The sequence below is a fragment of the Pyrgilauda ruficollis genome, unplaced genomic scaffold (genome assembly GCF_017590135.1).
Source record: "Pyrgilauda ruficollis isolate IOZ18807 unplaced genomic scaffold, ASM1759013v1 scaffold4, whole genome shotgun sequence".
Taxonomy (NCBI): Eukaryota; Metazoa; Chordata; class Aves; order Passeriformes; family Passeridae; genus Pyrgilauda; species Pyrgilauda ruficollis.
In genome coordinates this window covers 3543563-3557770 of record NW_024525489.1, presented here as the reverse complement: position 1 = coordinate 3557770, position 14208 = coordinate 3543563, and the positions used below count along the sequence as shown (strand labels likewise).

General features: G+C 42.9%; 1 protein-coding gene across 2 annotated transcripts in view; it reads right to left on the bottom strand.

Annotated features, from left to right (window-relative positions):
• Positions 1-12174, bottom strand: part of LPGAT1 (lysophosphatidylglycerol acyltransferase 1) — a 58437-nt gene extending 46263 nt beyond the window's left edge. The window contains exon 1 of one of the 2 annotated variants that reach the window (XM_041476957.1): positions 11659-12174. In XM_041476957.1, the coding sequence (XP_041332891.1) occupies positions 11659-11896 (238 nt within the window). In that variant the 5' untranslated portion in view covers positions 11897-12174. Of the gene's footprint in view, positions 1-10563; positions 10696-11658 lie in introns of those variants that run through there. The other variant, XM_041476958.1, reaches the window with a different exon arrangement.
• Between the last annotated feature and the right edge of the window lie 2034 nt (positions 12175-14208).

The window sequence follows — 14208 nt, the reverse complement described above, 5'->3', positions numbered from 1 at the left end:
GTTGACAGTAAGCAGAAGCCCATCACAACATCAGAAGCAATACCTTTAATGGCATAGTCAGGCCATCAAATTAAGCAATTAGCAGGAAAAAACAGCCTCTTTCATTATATTATTCTAGCTGATGTACCTCAAAGCAGCAGCAGAAAGTTTACTGTTCCTAGTTCTTCAAAAAATTTAGCTCTCTGGCATCTGTTACTATTACAAAACAAATAATCCTCTTACACCTGCTGAGAACTGCAAGAAGTACCTTGGATTTGTGGCCAACAGACATTACTTGGAACTTCAGCAGTACTTTTTACTAACATAAAATGGTCACTCTGTAGAAACAAATTCATTCAAACATTCTGAGTGGATGATTCCAATACCTATCCTTCATTCTCGGTGCACAGATCAGTACTGTGCACCAGAATGCACCTTTCAGTGAAATACTCAGGCTCAAATTGTGAAATATGCTCCTGCAATGACAGTAATTGAGGCTTCTCTTTTCCTCTCTCTTTTCACTCCTCACATTAAAGAAAAATTCCACAGCTCAAATAAAAAAAAGTTTCAATAGATTTAGAACAAACGGTGAAAATGACAGCAGAAAAATGTCGGGGAACAAAAAAAGAAAAAGAACAGATTTCAGAGTAGTTCAGTTAAAAACTACTTTAGTGCAGAGCAGCCTCTCTGTCAAGCATTCATAAAGCAACAGAGCTGTGAAAGAGACTGTGGAAATAAGCTTTTCCATTTCAAATGTAGATGGGTGCCACAAATGAAAGAAGATATGATGACTCTCAAACTTCTGCTTTACAATTAAATGATTAATGTGAATATTTGTAAGTCTGTGGGTAGCAATGGACACTGTAAACACTTTAAATGCACCTTCTTATGATATGTGGCTACTAGTGCCTTGGCTTATTCTACTCCTGAAACTCCAGCCGGAAATCTTACAAATGACTTTTTCTTCAAACAAACAAACAAAAAAATTTAAAAATTAGTCAGGCTACCGAAGTGTAGCACTCCCACAGAGTAAGAACTTTGGTCAGTACCATTCAAACATTGAATTCTACCTACCCAACCAAAGCCTCCACACTTTGCTCAAAGAAAATGCCTCAGATCAAACCCAGTGAGTGACCAGACAGCCAGATTTACTACAAAGTTCTTGCAAAGTATCAGGAAAGGGTGGTAACAGGACTAGAAAAGAAGGGAGGAGACCACTTGCTAGGGTTCCTTTCCACAGCAGCCACCCAAAATAACCCTTTGCCTTCCTACAGTGACGTACAGTGACATCGCTTGTGGTTACATGAACTCAGCACTGCATTTTAGCTTTTGAAGTTCAGTAGGATATTAAAACAAATCAGAGAAGGTGAGCAATAAAGAAAACAGAAAGGTATGTTTCAGTATTTCCTCCCTTTGAAACAGAAGTGCTCCTCCAGCCTGCAAATATCTCATCAAACTTGAGAAGCTCAAGACAGGTATCAAATGACCTTGAGTGTTTTGAGATTTGTTAACCAAGACAACAGAATCACCTGGGCAAAGACCTTGCTGTTGTCCCATTCCCTTCCTCTGTTACTACACTAGAAGACCAAAGTATTACGTTTGATAATACAAACGGAAGAGTTCCAAAGACAAAAAATATTAATCTGTTCATTTTCACGTCACCTACCCCATGCAAGAGGTTTATATTAACCATGCCTGCATCTGGAAACATTTTTACAAATGTAAACTGAACTTCACAGGTCATTCATTCTCTATTAATGTATACACAGGCTATGGTTCTATTTATTTCCAAGTAATGCTGTTGACAGGAGCAACAACAACTGAATTTCATGCCAGAGATAACCACAGGCAATAAAAATGAGTAAGAAAGAAGAATGCATTTGGAAAGCAAACTGGCAGCTATTGGAGTTGGAGATTTGCCAAGCCATCAATATATATTTATGCATATCAAAATAGGACAGGTCCAGGTACAAAACTCAAGAGGCCACGCTTCTAATGTGATACCTTCAAGAGTGGTGCAACAGTGGCACAGAACCCTTACTGACAGACTCTCATGCTGCTTACAATCCACACCATTGCTCTCTCCCTGGTTTTCCCAAATACACTCAATTATGCCTAGACCTTCATGTTTCTACATGTCCCTGGGTCAGATTCACAACTGACTTCCTCTTTGACTCTGACCTGCCTACAGGAATCTGAGCATCACTGCTCTTCCTTGAGAGCTTGATGTGGTTTTAGGAGGAACATTAACACTATTCTAGACAAAGTCAGGTTGATGTCCTTCCAGCCCTCTTTTTAGGAGGCTACATGAATGTTTGTTTAATACAGAGTAGAAGGTACTAAAAGCTCAATATTTTAAGTTCTTTTACCAGTTAGGCTTTTTCCTAATATTAAGCATGAAGAGTTTTCTGCATATGCCTTTTGGATCTAAAAGACTGTGATAAGCAAGGTGTACTAAACCCCACAGGAAAGGATGCTGCTTCCAGCACCATCTGCCACTGCCAGGTTAATGTGTTGCTCCAGAAGCAGAACTAACAAATGCTGATTTCCCAAAAACCCACTGTCTAACCTCCTTCCCCCCAACAGGATAGAAAAGATATGCTGGCACTGTGGCAAGCCCTGAATCACTGATGCACTGTTTGAGCAAGCAGCAGATGTCAAACAAGACATACAATGGCTGAGTCTGCCTGCAGCACCCTGAGCTGAGGCACAAACTTGGGTCTCTCTCCTCCGCTGTCAATTTTCACAAAACTCATGAGAACACAACTATGCCTGAAATCTGAACCATCTGGTCAATTGCAGACAGATTTGCAAGGAGGCAAATCAGAAGTGTGGGAGAGGTGAGAGAAAGAATAGCTGTTAAACAAGGAGCTTAATCTCATCAGGATACTATACTTAAACATGGTCACACTCATCTACATGGGTAATAAACACCCAAGTCATAAAATTACATTAAAATGGTGTTCAATGGCCCACCTTCAACACCACACTCAAACATAACTGATGCTTAAATTAACCAAAAGTATGTGTTCCTAATATTGATGGGGTTTTTTCTCCCCCAGTTCTGACAAGTGAACACAGACACTATGAACTTTCACAGAAACTCCACATGCTTGTAAGTATGGGATGCTAGAATTACGAATTAAAGTAAATTTTAAAAGAAGTCAGACAAAGTCCTCCCTTTTGCCACCAAAAAAGCCCCAAATCCACAAGCATTCATGCCACTGTCCTAAAGAGTCAGCTTTCCTGAACCTATGTCCTCCCAAACAGCAGCAGTTCTGTTCCTTGCTCTTAGAACACCACTTCTATTTTTAGTTCCACACAAGTGAGAAGCAGTAATAAAGCTATTAATTTTTCCTCTCCTCTTTCACTTAAATTACGAAACTGAGGAGAGTCTCTAAGCTATGAACTATTAAATTCCTTAAAAAAAGGACAATTCCTTACCCTTCAGAAGTGTAACATTTAAACAAGAAGTTTTACAGTTATTTTGTATGAATCAAAAGAACTAACACCATTGGCATTATCTGGTAAAGCATTTGTGAAAAGGTATAATGGAAGTATTTAAGGAAAAAATTAAACATAATCTCCAGGTACTGCTGTCTTATTAAATCTCATAGACTTTCAATGTTCTACCTTTTAATGGGGACACTAAAAAATCCCTTCTCCTTTACACAGAGTCAAGGAGATTGAATCTTTTCCATTCTGCCCAGGAAACAGAATCACTGAGTTGTCCAATTTGATTCTACTTTGAGTTCAGCTGTGAGTGAAATGGTTCTGGTTTGATTTCAGCCCGCACTAAGGAGGCTGGTGACCCTCTTAGAGAGGTCTTAATTCTTCAATAGCTTTAGAACAACTGAGGTGAACTGTGAAGGTGAACCACTGGTATTTTTTTAGTATTGTTCTCCATTCTGTTCTCTACTTATTTTATAACAGAAGGTACAGTAGTTCACTGGGACAAAACTTTCCCTAAGCTCTCCACCATGATACTCATCTACTTCCTAAACTGCTACTTTACTTAAATGTTTATTACTTTATATTGTTCAACACCAAACAACTTCTGCATTGTGTTGGCTATTCATGCAGCTTAAGTACTTTTGTAATTTTCTACAATTGCCTCTGTAGCTGTAGTTGACAAATTCAACTAGTACACATACAAAACTTTAAAGAAACCCCATTGCTGAGCTTGCACCAGAACCACTCATCTCCTTATTTCTTTATGAACTAGTTTTCAGTTTATCCTAGTCCTTCATTCTCACCCTAAGCTTAGGTTGTTTTTTTCTAAAAGAATTTGGCAGAAAGCACTCTTCCAGTCTAAACAACATCAAGTAGTTAAGAAAATAGTAAGAAAAGATGAAGAAGTCTACTTCAGTGACATTCACATAGTAAAGCCTTATCCTGCATGGGACTGCTCTCTTGAATTGAGGCTGTAAGCAGCAATTAAAAAAATACACTAAAGCTGGTGCTGCCACCAAAAGTTGCATTTCCTTCCTCTTTCTCTTTGCTGTTTGTACCTACCTTCTCTCACCACATCCACAAAAGGAACTGGGTTAGGCACTGTGTCTTCTATGCCACCCAGCAAAAAGAGGGGTGGATGGGTAGTTTTAGCACGAGCCAGAGCTGGCTGCAATCCAGATCACCACACATCATGAAATATTTGGCCAATGAAACTGAAGCAGTGGTAGGATGAGTCTGAAAGGCTGGGACTGGCTTTCTTCTGTGGCACTCCCTGCTTGAAATGCTTTGTGAGGGGAGAGGAAAAACGCAGAACAGCCTCATACACAGAATGCCTCACTGGTATCATGGAACATTTTTGGGAATGCAAACACATTAGTCTTATTTATTTCAGTAAGTGCACACACAAGTGGCTGGACTAATATCTGAGCCATGCTGGCTGCAAGAGCAGGGCAATTCCGTGCCTACGCAACCACGCGTTTGACGTGTCATCCTCAGCATCAGAGTTTACATCCCACTCCAACAAACACCAGCAGATTACATATCTTGGAGCTGTACTTCAGCTCAGTTCACCCTGCAGAGTTACACCACTATGATTATATCCCATAAAGGATTTACTGACTATCCACTCTAATTAGGGTTGCACAACTCTTCCATTTTACAGCACCTTAAAACCGTGCCAAACTAACCTTTGGCAAGACTTTTCTGTCCCTCTCACACAGATGACAGAAAAAGGGAAAGTGATGTATTCAGTTAATCTGAGCCTCATTCTGAAAAAGTAATTTCCCAGAACAAAACTTCCGAGAAAAAGTTTTCTTCTCCACATTAAAAATTCAATTTTTTTTTCTACAGCTTTCTTGAAAATCTCCAAAACTTCCATGCTTCAGTTACATTAAATGAGAGATAAAATTGCATTTTTGACATAAAGGCATCATTTCTGACATGTTTCAATACACATGATGACACTGTTCAAGTGCAAAAAAAATTTCACTGCAAAGAATTTGTGGACAAAGTATTTAACTCTCTAAGATTATGCTTGTCCAAATCAGAGCTGGACAAAAGCTTTCCTGTAATTATTTCACATGGTTCTTAAAAGCCTACCATCAAGGAAAAGAACAGGAAAAGGTAAAGAGAACAGAGACACATCTCTCAGGTATTCTTAGTCATATCCCTTCAGTAATGAAGGGAGAAGTAAGAAGACGAATGTGAATGGATATGCTAAAAACAAAGGCCCAGATGAACTAAGGGAATAAAAACACATGCTAAAAATAGCAAACTCAGCTATAAGGAGGAATGGAACACAGAATTCCTAAAACTTCACTTTCCTTTGGCTGTGAGCATATGAGCTAATTTAGAAGCATTCCACAGCCATTGCTGGACTTCAAATTATAGAATCACACCTTTCTGTCTATGTATTCATCAATAATTTCATTTTTACTATGCTTCGGTAGGCTTGCAATAGTTTTTGTATTATCCAGAGTAGGTAAAACAGGTACAGAGACTAACCTGTTCTAAAAAAGGGGGGGGAAAGGGAAAAACAAACAAAAATTGAAAAAAGGACTTAAATAGCAACAAACAACAAAAACAATAATGTGTGCTTTTACTCTAAGCTTTGTGCCAGGAGGCAGCAGCTTTCTGAAAAAAAAAATCAACTCAGAGAATATTTCATTATCTAATCTTTTGGAATGACCCTTTACAATGAAATGATACAACAGAAAAATGAATTATAAGCTTTACTGCTTCTGACACATTAGATTACATTTGCTGGCATTAGATGAACTACAAAGAAGTATGGTAACTGTAACCCATGTCCCCAAAAGGAGATACGGGGATTTTCTGATGTGATTTCCACATGCCAGTAGAAAAGGACAAGGGTCTTTGTCCAGCACTCTTCACAGACACATCACATGCACAAAGAAGTTGACACCAAGTTCACTGCACACCTTCCCTCCTCTTGCGCAAAGCTGCCTTTGAGATGGGCCTTTGCTCTGAGGCCATGGTGGAAACAGCTCCAATGTCCCCAACTCATCCAACTCTGACCTTTTCTTATCAAGACAGCTCAAAAGGTAAACACAAACTTCCTCTTACAAGCAGCGAAATAAATGCAAAAATTCCTGCTTGATATCAGCATAACCTACACATCAAGGAAAGCTTCATTTAAGTCAGAAATTGCCTAGAAACTCAATGCACGCCCCCAGCATAAACCAGAAGTTTATTTGCAGTACACTGCTATCCAAATCTACTGAGTCAAATCAGGTACTTTTGCACATTCTAAGAAAATGTTATCAAGAACCATGTTATCATGTTACCATTTTTCTTCTCCATTTCACATACTGCCTGGCCTCAAAAACAGAAGTTGTTTCCCCCTGCCTCTCTCTGCCCAGTCCTCAGAGTAGTGACTAGACCCAAAAGCAAAATACTCCAGTGAAATATCACGCCGAAGGAACTGAAGAGAGCAGGACCAACGGCAGGGTTAGATCGGTCTCCTGAAATAACTGCCTGCCTTGTATGGGACAAAAAATTTACTTTATCTCATCTGCAGTCCTTCAGCTTCTGCTGCACTTCCTGCCTGAGGAGAGGGGCCAAACTGTCACGAGAAGCAGCACAGACAGCACATGTTGTCTGCACCAAGGAAGTGTTGTCACAGCAGCTCCACCTGTATCTTTTACAGTTCTGGAAGACAAAAATATTTGCATTCTTAGAAGGAATTAAGGCTGTTGACTGATAAAACGGAAACAAGATTTTGCATTAGAAGGAAAAAAAAGGAATGAATTCTGAAAAAATTATTGAGTGGTCTCATTCTAATCACATGTATAAATCAGCCAATAAAAGCTGTATCACTTGGGAGGAGAAGAGATGGGGACAATTAAAAATCAAAATCTCAATCTCAGCTTTTCTTTACTTGGCTGAACAGAGAAGGAAAGAGAAATTCTTCTCACTTGACAAAACCTGACAATCCTTATAGACACTCTTTAAAATTAGTCACCATCCTGGCTGACACAGAACAGTAACACCATAGAATTGGTCCACTTTTAATTAAGCACTGCATCATTATACCAGCAAGCATAGTCACAGCACTAAGAGTTTTTAGTGTGTGGTAACAGGTGTATTACTCTTCACCTGCCCACAGCCCACTGACCTATCCAATACTGCTGTGTGTCACTGAGAGGCTGAAATGCAAGGTTTTGTCAAGGAGTCCTCCTTGCTGCTGGAGTATGAAATACTCCAGGCACAGATCTGAAGAATCCCCATGCTCAGGTGCACACAAGTCTGCAGAGCCCAGAGCTTCTCTCCCCTGGTGCTGACAGAAGAGCTGGTGACTGCTGCAGCCAGAGGACACTCACCCTCCCCAATCCACAGCCAGAGGCGCAGACTGGGCACCAGCACCGCTCCCCATGCTGAGATGAGCTTAGTGGAGCACAGTGGAGCAGAACCTCAACACCTCCAGAGTCAGGACTGCACTGCCAGCTGACTGCTCTGCTGTCCGAGAGACTCCTCATTGCAATACTGCAACAACACCATCACGGGCTCCTACCCACTCCTGCATTCGGACTGCAGCAGAGGCAGCAAAACAGTTTGCCTGTGTGTAATTAATTAAGCAACCTCATCTCTAGCAGTCCTATTTTTGGTGATTTGATTAAGTACATGGATATTACACTTAGTCTGCAATACTTCACCAAAGAAGACGAAATCTCTAAGATGACTACTTTAAAACTGGTTTTGTAGGTGAGCAAAAGATCATCAGAAATTCACCACCACAGATATGCTACATCTCCCTCCCATCTACCACACCACTTAGTGCTATCTGGTGTACTCATATTAAATGACAAATTATAGTAGAGGGGAAAAAGGTACTTGCCAACAAAGGTTCAAGCACTCTTGAGTTTGCTTTTTTTAGAATGCTTCTTCCAACAATGCTTCTAATATTTAGAAGTATTATTCAAAGGTGCCTTTCAGATCACACTAATATGCAGATTCCAAGTGCCCTGGCTGAACAGCTCCTCCAAGAGCAATGCATTTATTTTAAAAAGCCTTTAAAAAGGAGATTTAGAAGAGTTATAAGAGGGCCTTTCTGAAATCATATAAAAACAAAATAACATTGCTAGACTGTCTGTATGCTCTTCATAAAAAAATATCCAGTTTTCATTTTTGTAAGAAACTCTGTAGAGCTCAAGAGAACAACAGAGATATTTATCATACTCTGCCCTTTAAAAATCAAAGTAAACCAATTATGCACAAGTTCTCTCTCATACTTGCATCTTAAGAAGAAAAAGATTAGGGAGAGGACAGTGACCTTTACAATTTCTCTTCCCAATCCCTTCTTTAATTTGCTTGTCCAGTCATATACTATTTCTTTACATAATATCAAGTGCATCTGCAAACAGAAACACCTACATTCATCAAAAAGCACAGATTAGAGCTACTGATACAGACACAGATCAGGTAATTTCTGTAATAAATCCTCTATGTTCCTAACAAAAACCCTCAGGTTTAGACAGGGGCAAGGAAGAGAAGGGCAGACATCATTCAGGAGTTCTTCCTCAGCTCTTCCAGCTATATTCAGTAAATTATACCAACAATTATGCAACAGTAGCAAAGCCCAGAAGGATAAGCTAGCACTCACCATATTCTCTTCATTTGGTGTCAAGCTTTCTCCTACACATTACACACAAATTATGGGAGAAAAAAAAGTCTGCCCTGAATCTATTTTGCAGGCTGACTTTAAGTCCTTAATTACAAATTATTTATGTCGCTTCTTACCCAAGAGATGACCCAGTCTTGGAAAGGGAAAAAATAAATAAATGAAAGAACTGAAACATACTTGCAACACAACTGAAGCAGACCACTCCCTCCAATTAAAAGACAAACTTATTTATCTGGTTACCCTCTTAAAGACAAACAAACCAACAAAAAAACCTTCACCAACTACTCTGCTACTCAAAAGAAAAAAACTTTAATCTTTTCAATGAACCCATGCATACCTACTGTCTTACATTTACTTTTGCAAAGATAGGACATACTGAAGCCTACCTTTGACTTAGTTTTTTGGAATTTAGAACAGAAGAATTCTGGAGCAATGTCTCTTTCAGACGTACCACTGCAAGTCTTGGACACCAACTCTAATAAAGCAGTATTTCAGTTCTGAGTTAGCTATGTCATACTGTATAAATAAGAGGGGACCTAGTGGCAGATTTTTATAAATCTATTAATCTGAAAAAAGACACACAGATTACTCTGTATGCATATGTTGAAGCCAGAATTATACACTGTCCAGGTTTGTTCTGCAAGTGGTAGAGAGCACTGATGAGGTTAAAGAAAGGACAAGGAAATAAGCTGTTCTTGCTAATTCATATAATTTCAGTATAAAACACACTAATGCCTTCATGTCAAATAAAATGCATTTAAACTAAACTTTCATACAAGCATTTACTCAAAATCCTCCTCAAAAGCCATGCTTCACAGTGAAAAGCAAAAGAAGGGCCTCCTTACCCATACACCACCCCTTAAAACACTTCTATATAGCAGTTTGTAAATACTTCAAACAAATATACTAAGACATTTCAAGACTGTAAAACAAATTATTTAAAACTGTCAAGTACATCAGCAACACCAACCAACAGATGCTTCAGGAAGATTCTAGGATATGCAGATCATGCTAAGACCACCTTCCAAGCAATAGGCAAAAGAAACCACACAGTTCTGCAGTCAGCAGTAAAACTACCCTGAGGAAATGGCTTTCAAAAATTGTCATAGGACAATGAATTTTAACCAGCACATTCAGTACACACAGTGAATCCTCGGGGTCATGAGCTGTATGACTTTAACATCACCATTACGGCCATAAACTTACAAAGACACCTTGAAAGTCAATCCTTCCTTCTGGAAGGACTTCGTGCTTTACAACATAAAGCAGACTTTTACAAGTGTACCTGCCACTGCAAACACTATGTGGACTTCTTTTAATGAGCAAACATATAAAAAGGTCTTTAAACAGCATCTCTGGATAAGCTTGAGCTGTACCAGGCAAAGCAGTTTCGAAGCAGTGCAACGCTGCGACAGCTCTAGCCCGACAGCTCAGAGTCTAGCTTGCTGCTGCTGCCACCATGTCCTTAAAAAGAACGGAAAGCTCACCTAGAGGATCCACAGAAACTCTGTGCATCTCGGAAGGGCACACGACAGGGTACCAAAAGCCACACTGGCACAGAGGCGTCAGCTCTCGTTGCCTAACAAGACTCCGTCTGGGTCAACACTGACTTTCTGACTAATCAGGAGTCTGACCAGACTCCAGAGCTGTCTGCTGCCATTCCTTGTTTTTCTTGTTTACACAAGACCTGCAGATGCAGCCTGGGCAGAAGAGAAGGAAAGAATTTTAGGAGGGCTGCTCATACTTTGCACTCAATAGATTCATTTCTTCCCTTTCCAAAGCTCACACAAAGAACTGATGGCTGGTTTTTTGCATGAAGTGCAGTAGCCAGGATGAAAATCAGTGCATTCGAGGACAAGACCAGAGCCTTCCTTAATATTTCAGTTCAGTCCATCACCTTGATGAGCCTATGAATACTAAACGAGCAAAAACAAGTTCAGTAATAACCACAAAGCAAGCATGCAGAGAGAAAAACCCTACAGATACCGTAATTAGCTCTGCTAACAGTAAATGAAGAGTCATACGGTTGAGAAATATTCCGTATCACTGCTTGAATGAAAGAGGTTCCCTCTGCTTCCCTCTGTTCTGAGACGGCAGAAAAGACAGTTCCTGTTGCAAGGAATAGAAGACCTACTCTTCTGACATGAGCTTCATGTCAAACTTCTTAGCCTTGTCTCCTGATATTTTTAAGGGGAGATGGTTTAGAGATGCACACACTTAATATAAGAAAAGTTTAGTTCGGCTAGTTACACGCACAGTACAAATCAACTCTCTTTTGAGGAGACATATCTTTTTTGTGAAACAATAAAATAACGTGATTAAGATACTAAGGAGAAGTCATATTTCCCGTTTTACTAGCACAAAATACTGACTGCAAACCACTTAAAACATATAAAGTTTCTAGGTATGACTTAAAAATGTTTCAGTACACAGCATCTCAACCCAGAAATACATCTGTGTAAGACAACTTAAAGAACATCCTGCATATCTATTATATTCAGTAGTAGATTTCCTTATACATCCCCTTATGAAAACAGTCTTGCAACATATTAGTATGTTTTAAATTAATAAGACGTTCTTACCTGTGTATCCTGCCCACCAGCCCCAGGAAGCCACCATTGCTAAAAGCCATTTAAATAACACTCCTTCGATATACCAGAAGCTTTTGCTGTCCAATATTCGGAGAGGCTGCAGCACAATTAAATACAAGACGTAGGACGGAATAGCAACCAGGTTATTGGCGACCATAAAAGCGAACCTGAGGAGTGCTTTCAGGCAGGTATAGCCCACCCTCTGGGCCTGCTCTAGAGTCATGGCCATGCTCTTCACAGCGGAGGGCGCGGGACCGTCCTGCGGGCAGAGGGAGAACAAGGTGGCACAGGGAGCGCTCCCCGAGCGGGGACAGCAAAAACCAAAACCAAGGTGGCACAAGGAGCGCTCCCCAAGGGGGCGAGGCGCGGATGTCCGCCGGCGGCCCCGGCCCCCGCCCCAGCCCCAGCCCGCTCCCGCCGTGAGTCACCGGGCAGGCAGCGACCCCCGCCCCGGGGACACGAAGGCTCCGGCGCGACCCTCCGGCCGGCGCCGCCTCCGTCCCCGGGCTCCGGGGGACCCCAGCCCGCACTCGCGGCGGGGCACACACGCGTGCTCCCGGTCGCCCTCCATCTCCCCCTCCCCGAAAAGGGGCGGGCGGCGTGAGCGCGGGGGAGGCGGGAGCGCCGGGCCGGGCGGGCAGGCGCAGACCGCGGGTTCACCTCGGTTCTCCCGCGCCCGCGGCCGGGCCTGGCCCGCTTCGCTTTCCCTTCCCCTCCCCTCCCCTCGCTTACCCTTCCCCTCCCTGCCGGCTCGGCTCGGCGCTCCGCGGGCGGGACCGCGCCGAGCCCCGGACCCGCAAGGGCAGGCGGTGCCGCGGGCGGGGGGAGGACCCTGCACCTGCCGGGGGCGGGGGCTCGTACCTCGGCACCGCCGCCGCCTCCGAGCCCCCGACGCGGGTTCATGCCGGGCGCTGGGGCCGCGCTCCCCGCCCCCGCCGAGACCGCCCGGGAGCGGGGCTGGCGCTGCAGCGAGCACCGCCCCCGCCGGGCAGCGCGCAGCCCCCCGCGCCCTCCCGCTCTCGCAGACAGACAGACAGACAGGCAGACAGACACGCAGAGATACTGGGACGGATGCCGTAGCGCATCCCGGGCCCGCCCGCGGACACCCGCGCTCCGCGGAGGGAGCACAGGCAGGGGCTGCTCCTGCGCCCGTCCCGGAGCCGGGCGGGGCGACACCGGGACGAGCCGGGGAATGGCCTGAAGTTGTGTCAGGGCAGGTTTAAGATGGATGTTAGGGCAAGGTGGTTTGGGCACTGGAGGTGGCTCCCCCGGGCAGTGGTCACAGCACGAAGCCTGGCAGAGCTCAAGAAGACTTTGGACAACACTCCCATGCACATGGTGTGACTCCTGGGGGTGTCCTGTGCAGGGCAGGGAATTGAATTGGATTGGATAAGCAATCCTGTGCATCCCGTGTAACTGTGGTTCTGTGACCAGGGAGCAGCATGGCTCGGCCCCATGACTCCCCCTCGCCCTTGTTTTTTGGTTAAAGTTGGGCAATCGGGGAAGGTAGAAGAGGACACTGTCACAGGTTCCCTCAGCACCACCAGAAAGACCCTTTGGGCCCCAAGAGCAACAGTGCATTTTGTCTTCTCCTTGTAGTCCTAAGTCCCTTGTGCATGCTTTTTATAAATCAGCTTCTCCAGTCTTCCTTCTCTCTCACCCTTCCCAACAGGACCACAAACGTCATCTACCTCCAAACCAACTCTGTGATGGTCTCCAACCTACAAAGACACCTGATGCCAGCACAAAAGCAGCTGAGGGCAGAGACTTGACAGCCCCATCCAGAGAACCTGCACCTTTACAAAATCACTCCAGGGTGAGGATTTTTTGCCTTCTGTGTAACTGCATCATCCCTTGTGGTGATACAGGACTGTTGCCTCTTGTCTGTTCGCTGTGCCTGTCAGACGCAGGTCTGCTCCTGTCCTCTCTATAACCCCTGAAGAGGCCATGGAAGAGTGCTGCCAGACTTCCATCAGTTCTCTCTGGCCTGACCAGGCTGTTCCCTCTGCTTTCTTGAACTGTCAAAACACTTACACTGAGCAGAATGGCTTTGCAAGGGATTTTAACTCTGCTTGTGTTCTTAAGGAAGAGTAGCAGCTGAAACCACCTTAACAAGGAGATGTGCTAGAAGGTCTTTTGTGCTGAAAAAAGGAAAAAAAAAGGTTCAAATTGTAATATGTGGACTGAAAAACATATCGGTTTCACATGCTAACCATGCCATGTGTAAAGCTAGTCTACCGTTTCCTAGACAATGAGGCTTCAGAGATGACTGTACCATCAACAAAATTAAATCCCAACCTCTATTCCAGGAAGCAAACAAAGTTGTTATTGCAGATAAATTTAATTTGAGAACTTAAAAATGCAAACAACTAAATAATACCATCATATTCTATTTGAGCAAAACAAAACAGTAAACTTCTGACCTTTTTGACAAAAAACACACATCTTGCATAAGTGTTTCCAAGTCTGGGTGGTTTTTTGCCTGTGTTATTTTTATTCCTAGGTTAAACCTGACAGTTGTGCTCAGTAATCATCATGCAG